The 17,112-nt window shown below is 39.8% G+C and overlaps 1 protein-coding gene across 5 annotated transcripts in view; it reads left to right on the top strand.

Moving 5' to 3' along the window:
• The window catches only part of klhdc8a (kelch domain containing 8A), a 71,741-nt gene extending 54,897 nt beyond the window's left edge, over nucleotides 1–16,844 (top strand). For all 5 annotated transcript variants that reach the window (XM_080302144.1, XM_080302143.1, XM_026169014.2 and 2 more), the window contains 3 exons: nucleotides 11,075–11,176; nucleotides 11,786–11,934; nucleotides 15,212–16,844. In XM_080302144.1, the coding sequence (XP_080158270.1) occupies nucleotides 11,075–11,176; nucleotides 11,786–11,934; nucleotides 15,212–15,265 (305 nt within the window). In that variant the 3' untranslated portion in view covers nucleotides 15,266–16,844. The remainder of the gene's footprint in view (nucleotides 1–11,074; nucleotides 11,177–11,785; nucleotides 11,935–15,211) is intronic.
• The last annotated feature ends 268 nt before the right edge of the window (nucleotides 16,845–17,112 follow it).

Below are 17,112 nucleotides of genomic sequence, written 5' to 3'. Positions count from 1 at the left end.
ATGACCCTGCGTGCACTCTCATCTTCACACTGTCATTTCTTGCATTCTGTGATTATTGATGGCTTGTGTTTTTAAACATGAAGGCATAAAACAATGATTTCATTGCACTGCTAATGTACTTATATAAAATGTGAAATTGAAATTTAAACGCATGCAGTAATGCCTGCATGCTCTGGTTCAAAAATACTGCGCTGTGAAAGGGACACTTCAAATCCAACAACGAGTACATGTCCAGCTAATAGATCCAACCTGCAGTATTTATTTATTTATTTATTTAGTTATAGGTGGAAAAACTCCACAGCTGATCCTTTTATATACAGTTTCTATATAATTTCTTTGGATTTTTTCTTAACTCTCCTTTCGTGCTCTGCACATCTCTCAAAAGTTGCTGCAGTGATTTTAATGCCCAAACCAACTTTTACAGACAGGTAAGAGAGTGCAGACCGTCATTAGCGTTACAGCGGATTCCTTTGTCACGCGTTAGGTGATCGCTCAAACATCTCTCCCCACAGAAGGACAACGACCTCCAGACCAAATAACCCTCTCTGTGCCAGCCGTGATTTTAACACATGTAAGCGGTATTCCAGGAATCACTGACAGAAAGTTACATCGTTTTCAATGTATGTTCACAAACTTTTTATACAAACTTTAAATGAGGGATTGTTGCTTTTCTTATTATACTGCTTGTTGTTCAGCTGCCGCTCTTCATTGGCACTGGAATTATTGGCACCTCTTAATGCTCAAATAGCCTTCTACAGACAAGCAGCAAGACCCGTCTCTGCCTGTCTGTGAAACTTTCTTAGTGAATGCCATTGATGTGTTTTGTCCGTTAATAAAATTAATCACAAAAGATTTTCGATTTTTACATTATTGTTTTTAAAAGTGTACAGTCCAGAATATGTACTAAAACTGTGGTAATACATCTGCAAACTTTGTGACATCATTTTGAATTTCTAACAGAGTGTAACTTAAAAATATATAGAAGTAATTTTTACTTGGTGCAATGATCTGACAAACCAGAACATGCCTGGTTAGTTTATTTAGGTCACTCAGTCAGAGAAACCTTTTTTAGCGCACAGCTGAAAAGAATATCATTCTTTTTCTTTTATCTTGTGGTAACTGTGAGAGCATGTAATCTCCTCCTTGAAAGAAATTGACGGTTTCAGCTGAAACAACAAAAACTGAATATCAGGAAAACCATAAATTTATAGAATTCACATAGTATGGATGGCATTTTTTGGTAGTCTTCTAATGTCCCGTTTTCGCAAAGGCACCATGAGGTTGTGTCACGGCTGCCGAGGCGAGCCGTGTGGAATAAATGAGGATCCAGTCGCAGGCAGTCGTAGAGGAGTGAAGGTGATTTATTGAACACAAAAGAATATGGACAAACAGCAAACGGGGCTCGAACTAAACTAAACTGGGAAACAACTAAACTACAGAGCACAAACCTGAATGAAAACGAGCAGAGGAGGATGACGATGAACAACAGGGAGAAGACACGGTGGATACACAGACTGACACTGAGTAATACAGACGAACCGGCAACAGGCAGGAGAACACACAGGGCTTAAATACACACACCAGTAATCAGGGGATGAGAGACAGGAGGGCAACACAGCTGGGAGGAATCTGGGCTGACGGGACAGGGGAAACGTAAACTGATCACACTCACATACGACACGGACCTTCACAATAAAACAGGAAACTCAGATACATGGAACCAGACAAGACATTGAACTAAACAGACAGATTCACAAACAGATGGGGTGACACCATAGACAGAGACACAGACTCAAAGGCAGACCAAATATAACACACAGAACTCAAACAATAATAATCATTATCATAAACTAGAAAATGATAACTAAAAGCGCTGGGTCACCGACCCAGGACCATGACAGGTTGTTTCTATTTGCTCAATCAAACTCTGCCCAAAAAGCTGTCCTACGCATATCTATCACAATAACGCTGGTTGAATACACTTTAATTTGTATGGTTGGTTAAAACAGAGCTTGAAAAAAACATTCCCCTCTAAGATACAAGAACGGGACTGAAAATCCTTTACAAAGCAGCCAGTGTCCAAAGAAACACCTTCATAAAGCCTGTCTCAGAATTAATTAACCTCTACGTCTGCACATCTGTGTATTTAATTTTCTTTTAAATTGCATCTATTTATTAGATTATATTGAAATGGATGAATGAAGAACTGTTTACTGGAAATAGTTTTGATGATCTGCAAATGATGATGCCCAAATTGACTGTGAAGTTTTATCCATTTATTTTACATTTTCAAAACTTGAATCAAAGTTTTTATATTTTAATCGGTGAAGAGGTTTACAACAAAACCTAGCAAAAGAATATGAAATTCAATTCAGTTTTATTTATATCGCTCCAAATCAAAACAGTGGCCTTAATGCGCTTTATATATATATTAGGTAAAGACTCTAGATTTATACTGAGTAAACCATCTATAGCTAACTTTTCTAGTCTGCAACTGAGTGAAACGACGTATTTAAAGTGGAAAGTAGATAAGAGGACAGACTCCCAGTGGCTGACTGCTAGCTGACAACTAACAGTCAGGCGGTATCTGTCTATTAAAGTAATTCATTACACTACTCACTTATTTCCACATTGCACTCTCATATAATGAAGAGTTAATAATATAAACCCAATGCTACAGTCCCAAACGCTAACACAAATCCCTATCCTAATGAGGACACATAGGATATTTTATAGTGTCTACAGAAAACCAGTGAAAGCCGTTGAAGGCAGAACACACAGACTTTGAAGGTTCCGGCTCCTAGGCTCAATTTAGTATTCGCTCAGCTTTAACATTCTTCTGGGATCTTTGTTAGCTTTGTGTTATCATGCTGTTTGTCCTCCCTGCACACAAACTGAAATCAGCTGATTGCAGCTAATTTCTGGAGGACCTCTGTGTCACAATTAAAATAATGGTAGCTGTAATGTAATTCAGTTACTTCGATACAGTAACTTGTTACATTACTGCATTACTGAAAAATGTAATGCATTCAAACATTACCTTCCATCCATCCTTCTACTCTCATTTCCTGTCTTTATTTTGCTTTTCAAAAAAGAAAAGAAATGCTAATTCCTACAGAGCACAATGAAGACTGGAGGACTGAGCACCGCTTGACTTCAGCTTGATACATGAGGGATGTTTTCATAGCACTCAGAAGTTTCATCAAGTCTTCTACCTAAAAATAAAAGTCATTATCTCGTTTTTGCAATTGCGTCCCTCTTCAATTAGACCCTGCTCTCTTACAAAGCAGTGATTAACATCAACCTCACCGTGCAGATAGCTGGTTTCTTTCCTTGCTTAATGCTGTGCACACTCCATGTCCCTAAACACAGTGACATGACTTATCCCTCTATCCAGCAAAGGCACCCCAGAGTAACAGGTGAACAAATTGAGAAGAGACCGGAAGGAGAAAAGGGAGAAGAAAAATCAATAAGTCATTTTAGACAGCTGGAAAAGTGGTCACACTTTGGGATCGGTCGAATGAAAGCCAAATAAAGCAGAACATGGGCGTGATAATGTTAATGTATGATAATGGGGAGAAAGTTTGCCTTATGTGTGACAGATAGAAGAGGAAAGATGAAAATAAAATAACTTCCAACACACACAAACGCTTGATACTGATCCAGGCAGACGTGCGTGCATGCACACACACACACACGCACGCACACACACACACACACACACACACAGCCATACCCCGTTTCTCCAATCTAATTTTGGTGGAGATGAGATGGGAGATGAGCTGCTGAGGGAGGGTTGGGGATGAGAAGCACTTTAAATTACAAGATCCAGAAACAGATTGCTTTATCATCCATCTGCAGCAGTATCTCTCCACACATACACACACACCATGCAATCTGCTGTCACACAGTGATATTGTATTACTGTTCCATTTCATATTGCCAGTATTAAGACACACGCCTGTTAGCGAATGTCGCAATGTGGGCAAGACGCAACAAGTACAAAGGAAATGCAAAGAACGAAGCTGTGGCAAGAAAATTGCCTGAAAATGACACATTTTTGTTTTAGAAAAAATATTTAAGGTGTCAGTTCTCCCAAATTCCACCCATGCATTCTCTTCTGCTTATCCTTTTCAGTCGCGGGGGTGGCTGGAGCCTATCCCAGCTGTCTTGGGGCGAGAGGGAGGGTACACGCTGGACAGGTCACCAGTCTGACACATAGACGACCATTCGCACTCACATTCACACCTATGGGCAATTTAGAGTTTCCAATTAACCTATCCCCACTAACTGCATGTCTTTGAACTGTGCGAGGAAGCCGGAGCACCTGGAGAGAATCCATGCAAATATGGGGAGAACATGCAAACTCCACACAAAAAGACCCCGTCCTGATGGTGGAGTTGAACTCAGGACCGTCTTGCTGTGAGGCAACCATGCTGCCTGAGTAATGTTGCACCCAAATTACTCAGGAAATATTTTTCCCACTTTCTTCAAGTGGTAACTCCTGATATGGACAGTTTATTTTTCGAAGTTTAGGTTTTTTCATGTTTTTTTGTTTAGTTTCCAAAGTAGTTGATTTCAGTGTTGTGCACCACACAAAGAAAATTCCGTTCATCTCACTTTAACAGTGTTGTTAAGGGTAAAGGCCCAGGCTCATGTCTTAGAAACTGGACAAAAAGCTGTTTAAATATTTTGCAAGGGTCCTGGAGCTACTGGAGCAATTTCTCATGGAATTCAACTTGAAAAATATCCTCTAACTTAAGTTTATGTAGCATTCTTACAATCCCTGCTTGTGAGGTGATACTTGGCTGCAGAGCTGCTGGTGTTTGAACTTCAGCAGAGATGTGCTGAGGTGAGGTGCAGCTGATGATGGCGAGCTATCGGAGATCGTTTAACAGCAGCTCTGTGAAACAGAATTGTTCAAATAAATGATTTGTGCAAAGATACGCTAAACTAAAGGTGACAAACTCTGAGACTAACTCTTGAGGATGATTGGTTAAACATCCATTCCAAGATGCAATTAAAAATATCCAGATACCAGAAACAAGACAATTTCCCAAAGAATTCCAGTCACCCTCCTGTCATCAGCTGCTAATACGAACCTGGACCCCATTTTGCCTTTAGGGCTCTCTTGCTGTGAGGCAACAGTCTTAACCACTGTGCAACCCAGTGAGGCTAACATGTTTTTTAAAACCTATTAATAAGCAAAACATTTTTACAGTATGTAACAGAATGATGAGCAGATGCCTCTCCAGTACGTTCTTTATACTATAGATGGACCCCAACGTTACAATCTAGAACTGCAGCAGGTTGTGGTAGTGCTTCTCCTGCTGTGCATTCCCACTGAGCTCCAGCATTGGTCCCCTATTAACAGTGGCTCTCCAAAGGAAAAGAATGACTTCAGTCCAACACAAGGAACATTAACAGTACCAACCTGAATCTCATGTCTCCCTACTTTGGACGATGTAGAACTAGCTGGTTAGCAGCGACTGAGCTTTCAAAACAGTTTGTTGCCCGGTGGTAAATCAGTAGTGTTGTTGTGCTGGATGACTCGAGTCATCTTTCTTGTTTTTTTGCTTAATATGACTTTGGTCAAATCCCGAGAGATTTAGCTTTAGAGAAAGAGAGTGAGTGAAAATAAAAGAGAGAGATGAGTGGCGGTGGTTAAGCAAGCTAGAAAGTGAACAGAGAGAGAGAGAGTGATGTTAACAAAAAAAAGTGATGAAATTGGAGAACAGAAAAAGAGATGCAGACAGCTGAGATTTAATGTGATTGTTATGTTTTTATAATCCTGCTTGTAAACACAGTTGTCACTACGCCAGTTGACTAATTTGTCTAATCTTTACGGATCTTCACTGCAGTAGAAATGCAGACATACGAGAACCTGAAGGGAAAAAGTTACTTTGGGTGGAAAAACAACATCTGTGGGCTTCTCAGCCTGCATATGAACCATCCAATCAGCTTTTCAGCTTCAGCTTTATTTATATCACATCAGTTGACAACAACTTTGTAAGGTGCCTGTTCACTTGGCAATGGTGGGGAGGAAGAACTCTCATTTAAAAGGAACTGAACCAAGGTCAGGGAGGCTCAGCCATCTGCCATGGGTCAGTTAGAACGGTGAGGAGAGACGGTGGAAGGAGACAGAAAAGAGGGCATAAAAAAACTGAGATTAATATTTCTAGTAGTAGTAGGTGTGGCCTACACCTTTTTCTATGTTTGTTTGATTCCTACTGTCACTTATAAAATGTTATTAAATAATACAGTTTATATAACAACGCTAAAACATTCTGGATGTCTTTGAATTAAAGTAGTTTGCATACTAATTGCAATTTATATTCTGACTACACTCTAGCCTTGTGTGTATAGTATTTTGTATTGAATTTTATTTTATTTTTTGTTTAGTTTAGTTATTTATTTTCATTTATTTGTGTGTGGGGAACTCATAAAGTAAAAATGTCATTGCTAAGCACCACTGCTGTGCGGCATACATGACAATAAACCTCTTGATTCTTCCTAAATTAACCAAATAATAAGTCGAGATTTGTGCTTGAGTCTTCACCAATGGTAAAAGTTTAAATCTTCAGTAAGCACAAAAGCTGTGAGCTACAGATAAACCTCAGCTGGTGTTTCAGTGTGATTGAAAATTTCAAATTCAGTTGCTTTTCTGTTACAAACCTTCAGCTGGAATAATGAATTCTGCTGCTTTTACTGCATCTAACAAAGCAGCACTTTCCTTTGTTCTGCTAAAGCTCGTACAGCTCAGGCAACATGAACAATAACCACAAATGATGCAGTCCCCCCCGAGACCTACTTATAACAAACGAACTCCCATGTTGTGACTGTGATTTATGTCCCGCTTGAGATAATTTAAAAAAACAGAAGGGACTAAAACATAACAAAGCAGATGGAATGAAGCAGAAATGAGAATAGAGCAAAAGTGGACTGGCTTCTTAGACCAGCTTGTAATTATTAGAAATGACAGAACATCATAGTGAGATACATTCTGTCCAAAAGGATCATCTGTGCGGTCAGCAGTCTGTAAGATTTCAAACGTGACATACCCAAGCTATCAAAGAGCGAGAACCAATCACCATCCCTTTCTAGTTTTAATCATGAGGGACAATTACAGAGGAGAGCCACAGACGAAATTACCACCACACAGACTACAAAGCCCAGTCTTCAGAGAATCGCTTCATCTCCTTCATTCCATTGTCTCGCTCTCTCTCTATCTGAAATCCTCTCTCTGTGTTTTCTCTCTCGTTCTCGCCTCTTTATTCTCCTCTGCAGTCTCCCACCAGAGGAGAATAATGCATGCTGGTGTTTTCCCCGCATCCTACAAAGAAAATCTTGGCGTGAAGACTTGTGTAATCCCTCCAAAGCAAATAGGAACGAGGCCTGCAGTTGCAGCTCAGTCTCAAAGGATTGAACCACAAGTCTGTAGAAGGATGTGTTGACACAGCTGTAATTTAAAGACAAAAACCCAGCCTGCAACACTGTAAGCACTCTTTGAAAATCAGCTATTACTGTCTGAATTCTTTCTAGATTGATGCCTGTTTTTATGAATACAAATATAGAAGAAAACATCAAAGACGAGGTTATAGAACTGCCCTTTTGTAATGAAGTCTTTAACAGACGATGTAGTGCAGTGACGAGAGATATTTTTATTCAACCGCTAAAAATAAAAAGCAGACACAGGAAATGCACTGTGCTCTGAAGTGGCTCGTTTTGTAAAGACGATTTACATATCACTACATGAGATTGTTTTGCTGTCATACAGCACTTTTGTTATATAATATTTCAAAATACATCCTACAAAAATGACCCAGTATTACTGGACTAAATTACCATCAATTCCCAAAATAACTAATCTTCTTAAGGTTTAGTTTAATCAAAAGACTCTGTTGCTGCAGCTTAAATGTCGATGATTCAGAGCATACATCCAGAATCTTTCACAATGCAAAAATCAAGCAGTTTTTAGATATTGCTTTGGACAATTTCTGGTGAATCAGGTCAGGATATTTTCCACAACTGTCCTTTCTCACATGCAGCAAACAGCAGGAAATAATCTGCTTGAGATGTCTTTGCACTGGTAGGGTTGGTACAATACTAGAATATCAAACCCAGTACCAACACTTAAACTACTTGATGCCATTTTGACACCACGGGGGAAGAATGTTTTTTCTTAATACAAAGATAAAAATAGTACTAGTCTGGATGTTATATGGCATTTTTCTACTTTCGTGGAGGACTCAAAGCACTTTTTACACCATGCCTCGTTCACCCATTCATACAAGCACTTTTTTTTATGCCTAAGTGTTGTCGATCTAACGTTCACACTTCAATGATCGAAGAGCAACTTTGGGTTAGTTTCTTGGCTGAGGATTCTCTGGCATGCTGCCACAGAGCAGCCAGGAATCAAACCACCAACTTTCCAATCACTGGATGACCTGCTCGACCTCCTGAATACAGCCAAACCACCAATAACAACAATGTCAGTCACAGGACTGTACTTAAGTTGTCTGACATAGTGCCAAAAAATACAGTAACATAAGTACAGCCCAAAAGAATAAAATAAAATAACAACAAATTGAAAACAATATTGTGAGGTTGTCAGAGGTTGTCCCGCGCTCGTCATGTCTCATTGCTGATCAAATAGAGTTGGTAAGGCTGTCGTTAGTGGCTGGGAGAGTTTTTCCTGCCTCAGTCACACTGTAGACACATATAACTGTATTATCCTGTTTAATGAACACCGTCTATTAATCGTACTACTTTAATAATAATAGATTGCTATTGTGACTGTCAGTAATTGCTGGCTACTGTTTATGTGTTTGTATGTCAGCTGGAGGAGGCAGAGGCGCCACTCTTGATATCAATACTGTTGCAAATAAGTATTTAATCCAGTAGCTGTTTTTAGTCGTGATGAGTACCTGAGTATCAATGGTTTCAGCAAGAAAGCTCAGTCAGACTATTGAAATTTGCACTGACTTTGTACTGTAGAGCTGGAACACTAAAGCTCCATTAACATCTGATCCAAGTCTGTTGGACATTAGTGTTATGAAATGACTCACATACAGCCTTAAAGCTGTGATTGTGTGTGAACATTTTTTAACAAGCAATTTGATAATAAGCGACATAAAGAAGCTAAAGCTTATCTGCTTATTATGCATCACATTATTCAACATTACAACCATGTTTTGGTGGTCTAACCTGATTCCTAACTATAAATAACTTCTGGGTTTTTTTGAATTGCACAGATGATGTTCAACACCAAGACAGGATTTTTTTGCTATGGAGAAAACAGAACAGAGTGGACGGCCAGCTGTGATCTCTGCTCTGTTCCCTTTAGTTTAACTTAACCAGGCTGGAAAGAGAAGCACGGCTCTTCATTACACACTGCTGCAACACACAGCAAGACTCACCATCTGGCTTCTTATCTCGTTTTCATTCTCTACCTCTGTTTGTCGCTCTCGACCTTGTCTCTACCTCTTAAAAAGATTGAGTAGGAAGAAAGGGAGAGAGAGAGAAAGGAGAAAGAAAAATGGTAGGAACAAGGCAATGCGGAAGAGAAGGTAAAGAAGGAGAATGGGGGGAAAAACAAGTGCAAAGAAAAAGCAGAGAGAGAAGAAAGGTGAGATAGACAAAGATAAAGTGTAAGACATTCCTTTTCTCTCCTGTTCTGTCTCTATCTTTTTAATTCTCCCTCGCTTTCCTTCACTCCCTAATGAAGTTATCTGTCTTCCTCTGTCACGATTTTCTCCTGTCTGGGTTTTCTTCAGATAAACAAAGCTTGGCAGCAACAAAGCCTGAAAGTAAAATGAGAAGTTTTTGCAGAATCTGTTGGGGAAAGAGAAACATTGTTTTCAGGGCTGAATTTCCATTTCCTGTTACTATCAACTACACATTTTATCATCGTGAGTGCCGCAGATGTCACTTCCCCGTGACAACCACATCAGACAGCACTGAAGAAAACACTGTCCGTCTTAAGTTTTGGTGATTAAGGAGATTAAATTATAAAGTCTTTCCCACCTGTGACCTGTCTGATGATTTTAATGTTGTTACCAATATTTTAGGATTAAAGCTGCCAATAGCTGTTTGATGGTGGATAAGAATTAGCGCTCAATTAACCCTGCACCTGCGTTCAATTCCCAGCAGTGAGGCTTCAGTTTTGAATGCAGTGGTGTTATTGACACAATCAAACAAATGTGTCCAAAATGCTGACTTTAAGTCATTTGATTACATGTAATTTTGTTACACAAGTAATAGGTGTTAAATTTAAAAAGGATCTGGTTAAATGGTCTGAATGGTTAGTATACATTCAGATCATACCAACCACAATTATAAATATATGTGTAGATGGTAAATGGACTGATTCTTAATTAGCGCTTTTCTACTCACTGCATGCCATATCACTGTTTTCAGTGCCTTCCGACTAACATTCATACTCCGATGGAAGCATTGGAGAGCAACTTGGGGTTAGTTTCTTGCCCAAGGATATTTGGCATACAGGCAGGGAGCTAGGGATGTACCCACCAATGTTCCAATCAGCAGATGACCTGCTCCACCAACCTCCTGAGCTACAGCCCGATAAGGCCTCCTAGATGCACTGAGGACTGAAACAGAACAAAGTCTCCCAGCAACTTGAAAGCTTGGCAACGTACCTTACCAGCTCTGCAGTGAAATATGATGATATGACGGCTATGACAATGTTTCCGGCAGCGTCAGCCCAAATGATAAATGTTTTTTCTTGTTGACTTTTTCAGTGTCCTAACACACATTCAACTAGACTCCCTCCCAACATTATTTTGACCCTCCTTTTCTCCCTTCCTGTACTTTGAATTCGTTATAACCTTTTTCTGTCCTTGTTGCCTGTGTGTGTGCGATCCTTGTCCTGGCTGCAGCTGCCTTGTGGGTGACCTGTTTGGGTAGGTCATCCTCTGAAAACTCAGCAGCATCCTATCTCGCTGAAGGTGGACTACGGTGCCACCAGACTTCACCTCATCTACTTTATGAGCTTGTGCACACACACAAACATGCTCACCCCAGCTGTCGCTTGTTATCCTTTCCCTTTTTTCAGGCACCTGGCTGAAGTCAGAGGAGACAGTGGCGATGAAAACAAAGAGAGCTGACTTTGCTGCTGCCTTCCTGCGTGGACGGATGGTGGTCGCAGGAGGACTTGGTAAGAGAGATGAACTGCAAACTAATTTCTGCTGATCAGCTTGATTGAAAAACCTACACACAAGGACTTGATGATTTGTAATCACTTTTTACTGCCTGAACACTTTGGATTGCTGGGCTTTAGATAGTCTGAATAAATTATCAGTGGCAGTTTTGTTAACTAAGCAAAATCCTGAAACTTCTCTGTAAACATGAGCTTCCCCTGAGAAATCTCCTGCACACCAGCAAGTATAACAAGGCCTCACAAGCAAGTTCAAACATTTGATACATTTTACTGTAACAATCAAGAGAAGATTATTATCTCCATTTGCAGTAAAGTATACTGTAATTTATACTGGCATGGCTCTCTTGTGGGACCTCCATGCCCTTCCACATGCATACATGAAAAGCCAAATACCAGGACAGCAGTAAGAAGATCCCAACACAGTACAGAGCAGCCATCAGTGACACAGATAAGACATTCAGTCAGAAACAGAATGAAAGGACATGTTGGGATGGACGTGGGTTGCAGACTAAATACATTTTAGTCTTAGCTTTGTAAACTGGATGTATAGAGGACTAGAATAAAGCATAGAGATTATTAGCTGAGCTGTTCTTCTCCATTCTTTAGGTCATGAGCCTTCAGCACTAGACACTGTGGAGGCCTTTCATGCTCAGAAGAAGAAGTGGGAAAGGTTGGCTCCAATGAACTTCCCCAGATGTTCCGCTTCTTTTATCGTCATCAGAGACCGCCTCCTGGTAGTGGGAGGAGTCAACCAGGTACACATGGACTTAGTATAAGTGGAAGGGTTATGTATAGTCTGTAGAGTAAACCAGAGAATAGTTGCATTACCTCACCGCTGAACAATCAGGACAGCTGTTGGTATCCATAGTGACAGATGCTGTCTCTCATAAGCAACCCACAGTTCACCTGTTTATTTGTTTCTAAACCTCAGCAAGCAGCTGTGATTTCATGCCGAGCGGCACTCTGTGGTGAAGGACTAGTGAGTAATACGTTCTGAAAAGGACCTTAACAGTCTGACTACCTGCTCACTGCACATCTGTCCCATTGAGATAGAGCCTCTGCTGATCTGAGCCTGCTTTACACAAAATAGCTGTAAGTGGGCTGAAAATAACATCCCCGCTCACACTGGTATTATTAGCAGATTCCCTATCCAGTTAAAAAGATCTTTATTTGCATTTCCATGCATTCTTCTTCTTGTCAAAACTTGGTGACTACATTACCCACAATGCAGCCATATTTTTTTTGCTTTTCCTGCTCCAGTGGCATCACCTGAGGACATTTGTCAGACTTCACGCAGCTCCCTCTGGGACCTCAAATGACTTTTTACAAAGTTTTTCCACACATGCAGTAGTACTCCTTGTTACCTGTAAACAGACTTTGATGTGTAAAAGCTCTGGAGTTTCCCTTCGAGCGCACTTTATAAAAAGCCTTTTTTGAAGTAATGTGAACAGAAAAACAAGCAGATCTCTGTTGTGTGTCAGGTTCTGAATTCAAATCCACAAACAGCAGCAAAAGCTCCCCTGGCAGGAACTCCACTGCTTAAATAGTGAAAGCAGAATTATACTATTTAATATCAGGTTCATAGTGAACGAGCTCACTGCCTTAGAGGCCTAGAGACCAGCCAAATAAAATCCCTCATCTGATTGCTTTGGTTGTTATAAGACTGCAGTGTTAACTTGTAGTTTGCATGAAAGATGCAGACCGGACTCACCTTTTACTCTTCAAGCTGTATTGGAACTTGAAGATGTTTGACACACGACGGAAACAGAGCATGTAGAACTTCAGTGTAAAAGTAACAAAGCAAAACCAACATTTTTCACTGCAGATCATTTATCTGAATTTCAGGAGCTGGGCTGCCCTCCAAACACTCTACTTCGAATGATGCATCTATTAATTAACGTCCATTTATTTTTGTTTCACTGCTCCATCCTCCCTCCCCCTCTTCTCCGATGTCACCATCTCAGAGGTATTGGAGGATTTGTCATCCACATTTGGGGTTGGGATCCTCGGTAGTGAAAAGGTTGACCCACCTCTAGGCCTGTGTGACCGGGGCCTAACTCTGTATTTAACAAGGAAAAGGTTTCGTTTTCAAACACCACAAATCTATTAACCGCAGCATGCATTTAAATGTAGTTTTAATTTAGCGGTGTTATATTACATCACGTACTCCACTAGTATTTATTTGACTTTTAAATAATCTGTCTGAGAATATATGTAGACTCCAAATCATTCAACCTCTGTTAATATGAGTAAGAAAATAGTATTAGCTGATAATAAGCAAATGTACACTGCACATTAATGGGAACCATTTGTCAGTGGAGCAGATTGTGAGATTCAGTATTCAGCATTTTTCCAATTATTTCCAATTAAACAGCAGTGCAGTGTTTTTCCTGCGTAGAGAAAGACCTAAAAGATGTTTTAGCAGAACAAAAAACACCAACAGTTTTTTTTAATAACCAGTTTTTTAAATCATACTCTTGATGTATTCAAGTATAAAAGACAGCGAGACACATAGAACTGTTAAATAAAGTAATACACTCACTGATCGACGCAAAATGACTGACTTGCATGTGCAGTCACGCTCCCGCCAGCCCCATCGGAAGGCTGAGTCCGATCTGGAAAAAGGCCACAGTATTACTTCTAACTATTTACCTTTAAAATAAGTCCATCTCTTGCTTTGTCTGTGGTCCTGAGCAGTAACCTGCTCTGTAAAAGCAGCTCCAATTCACGAGTGATAGCCTGTCAACACTGAAGTGGACCGCGCTACCAGCAGGCTAGGAGGAGCGGACATGTCCGCTGAAGGTAGTAAGTTTATTTCAGGTGAGGGAGGAGGAGGGTCAGGTAGCAGTCAATAACAAATTTATAGTCAACACAGTCGTATCTATTTTTATGCCCAGTTTCCAGGTTACGCTTGGAAAAGGTTAGACTCAGAATGGCATGGTAGGTACAGACATTGATCAGTTTTGACCATTTGATTAAATCCTGGATGGAGGAGATAGGATCTGGAAAGAGTACATTTAATAAACATAGCATCACTAAATGGAAAAGGGGCACATTATGTCAGTGAAGGCAGGCCGACAACAGCAGAGCCACATCATCAGCACTTTCATACCTGCAGTCCAAGCTGCACCATCTGCTGGCAAGAACGAGCGACGCTTCAGTAGCAGCACATACACAAAGTTCAAGCCAGCATCATATATGCTTTCAACTGTTTCAACAGTCCGTGTATCACCAAATCTGATGAGGAGCTTCAGTCAAAGTCAAAAAGACTTTATTTATCCCCAAGGGGCAATGTAAAGTCCTGTCCTCTTCTACGTACTGAAGGTTTAGATTTAAATGTATGCTTCCAATTCAGTTAATAGATGAAGAGATTGACAATGAAACAACACAACAGCACAAGTGCTTCATACACAGTCACAGAAATAAGCAATAAACACTCCTTAGACTGGCTGACACAACTCACTAAAACAGCAGCACATATCTTAGCTAGTTTTTGTTTATTTTCTTCATTTTTAGTGTTTTGTTTTTAGCTACTAGCACTAAAAACTGAGGGTTTTATTGCTGTGTTGAAATTTTGGACCAGTCTAGAGATTAATTCATTCACACATTTCCAGACGCTGTCAGTCATTGATGACAGATTCGAGTGGCTTAAGAAAGTCAGCCTGTACATAGAAAAATGGAGCACTGTGTAAAACTGTTGGAGAGGTTTTGTGTATAAAATGTCTCTTTCCCAGTTTTGTAAGTGCAAGCTGAGCCTTAGCTAAACATTGTTTCTGTTTAGCTACCAATTACCTGAAAGTGAAAATGGTTCATCCACGTGACAGACAATATTGGACATTTTAGAAATTGTGACACATCCAAAAAGATCATATTACATTAAAATGCTGTACATATTTACTAAGAATGGGAAGAAAAGTAAATTATTACATTGAAGTCAGGGACCAAATGTGTATTTTAATTTATTTCATATATCTGGATTTAGTTTCTATGGAGACATCTCTTCAGCCTTTGACGGCCAGTCTTTTCTTTCAGGTTCCCAGCTCGGCACACGAGATCCTCTACATTAAAGAAGAAGAGTATCTGTAGCCTGTAGCGACTGACGCCCAGATGATCGCAGATGATCGCAGATGAGCCGTGATTCCACTTCCTCCTTCCCGAACACCCGTTGTGACTGTAGTGCAATATTTAAGAACCATCACAAACACTGAGAAATGAGTGCAAGTCTGACTGCCTGATGTAATGTATCGGATAAGACTGCCCCCTGCTGGGCGTAACTGGCACTGAGCCCCACATGTCAGCACACAGATGCACAATGGAGGAGCTGGCTCTTTCTTTTTACTGAGCTGATCCTTGATACCTTTATGTATGCAACACTTCTACATTGTACACTGTAGTGCATACTTGAGGAAGGAACTATTTTGTAGCTATCGTGTCTATTCCTGTGGACAGAAGATACGTGGAAGATGTATTTATATTGCATATATAGCGGTTTCATATCTGCATTCATTTGATTTACGTGTAGCTTGCCGACTATTGAGCAAGGGTAGATTTCAATTTAGCTAAATGACACAACTGCAATCCTTATCTCTAATTTAATATGATCTAGAAACAGTTGAGTGTTTGGTTAATAAAATATTCAGTAACAACATTTGCACTGAATCAGTCAACACTGAGTGGGAGCTTTGCCTTCAATTATTTCTAGTGTAATGTGTTGTAGTAATTACACTCAGAATGCTGTAATAAAACTCCTCCGTGCTGTAATAGTGCACATTTGTGGCCAAATGTAACACTTTGCATCCATGAAATGAGACTTGTGTTAAATAACCGTGTTTTTTGTGGTTAAACTAGTTACTGAATTGCTGTTATAAGCAAAGGAAGGAATCCTGTGGGACTTACAGGATGATTGTAGACATTTTATTCCTGCAGCAATACACTTTCTCTGCGTTTTATAATGTTGTGTAGTGCAGTAATATTGTAGTCGTCTCACTCAGGTTATGTTCTAGGTTGACTTTTGTTTGTCTGTTCTTGTAGCTAACAACAAAATCATCTCTTTGGTTTATGTTCTGTGACAGATGATTAATCTGTGGAGTTTTTATATTAATTGTGATGACAGTTCAGCCTTTGCAAAATGTTATCTCAGTCTGCACCGTGATCATGATCAGTCATCGTTCCTACACCCGATCATGCCACACTATAGTGTAAACATGTCATATTGTTATATTCAGTGAAATAAAAGTTTGTATTACACCTTTTTCCCCACAAGATGGCAGTGGTGACACATCATTCTGAGCCTACACAGCACATTACAGCTGCATCACAGGCGGTCGAGGTCCATTTGTTCATAGAGACACATTAATAGCCTCTTGACATTTAAAAAAATATTTAATTGCTGTTAAGAAATCTATTTCACTTTTGTTCAGTTAAAATGACCAGAAACACTGTTGATAACGTGGACGTGCATATGTTTGCTGCACAGCCACAGTGCAGATATCCTTAACCCCCATTGAAATGCCTTGAAATTCATTGTGTTTTGGTGGAGATGCGTTTTTTTTTTATTATTATTATTATTGTATGATGATTCCAATTACTGTTGAGCCTCTTTGAATATTTCCATGTGTTTGTGTGAAAAGTAATAAAATAGGTAATTGTGATTATGTAACTAAAATAATGAAATACAGTTATATATTATATTGTTTACTATATTTAATAAGACTCAGGTCAAGTTTTTTGCACCACTGGACTAACAATGACAGCAGCAGTCTGATACGGTGATTCATGGGGAAGAAGATCTTTAGCATATGAAGTGTAAGGTGTCGACCCTAGCTTTATCCCCGACCAATCAGAGGATGTCATTTTAGTTGATTGCCAATATTTCTCCCAAGTCTTGGCAATCAGGGAACAAAGGAAGTAATCAGTCTAATTAAAAACTCACA

The sequence above is a fragment of the Astatotilapia calliptera genome, chromosome 5, assembly GCF_964374335.1.
Source record: "Astatotilapia calliptera chromosome 5, fAstCal68.1, whole genome shotgun sequence".
NCBI classification, from domain to species: domain Eukaryota; kingdom Metazoa; phylum Chordata; class Actinopteri; order Cichliformes; family Cichlidae; genus Astatotilapia; species Astatotilapia calliptera.
The sequence above is the reverse complement of the archived record's forward strand: the minus strand, read 5'-3'. Positions and strand labels throughout refer to the sequence as shown.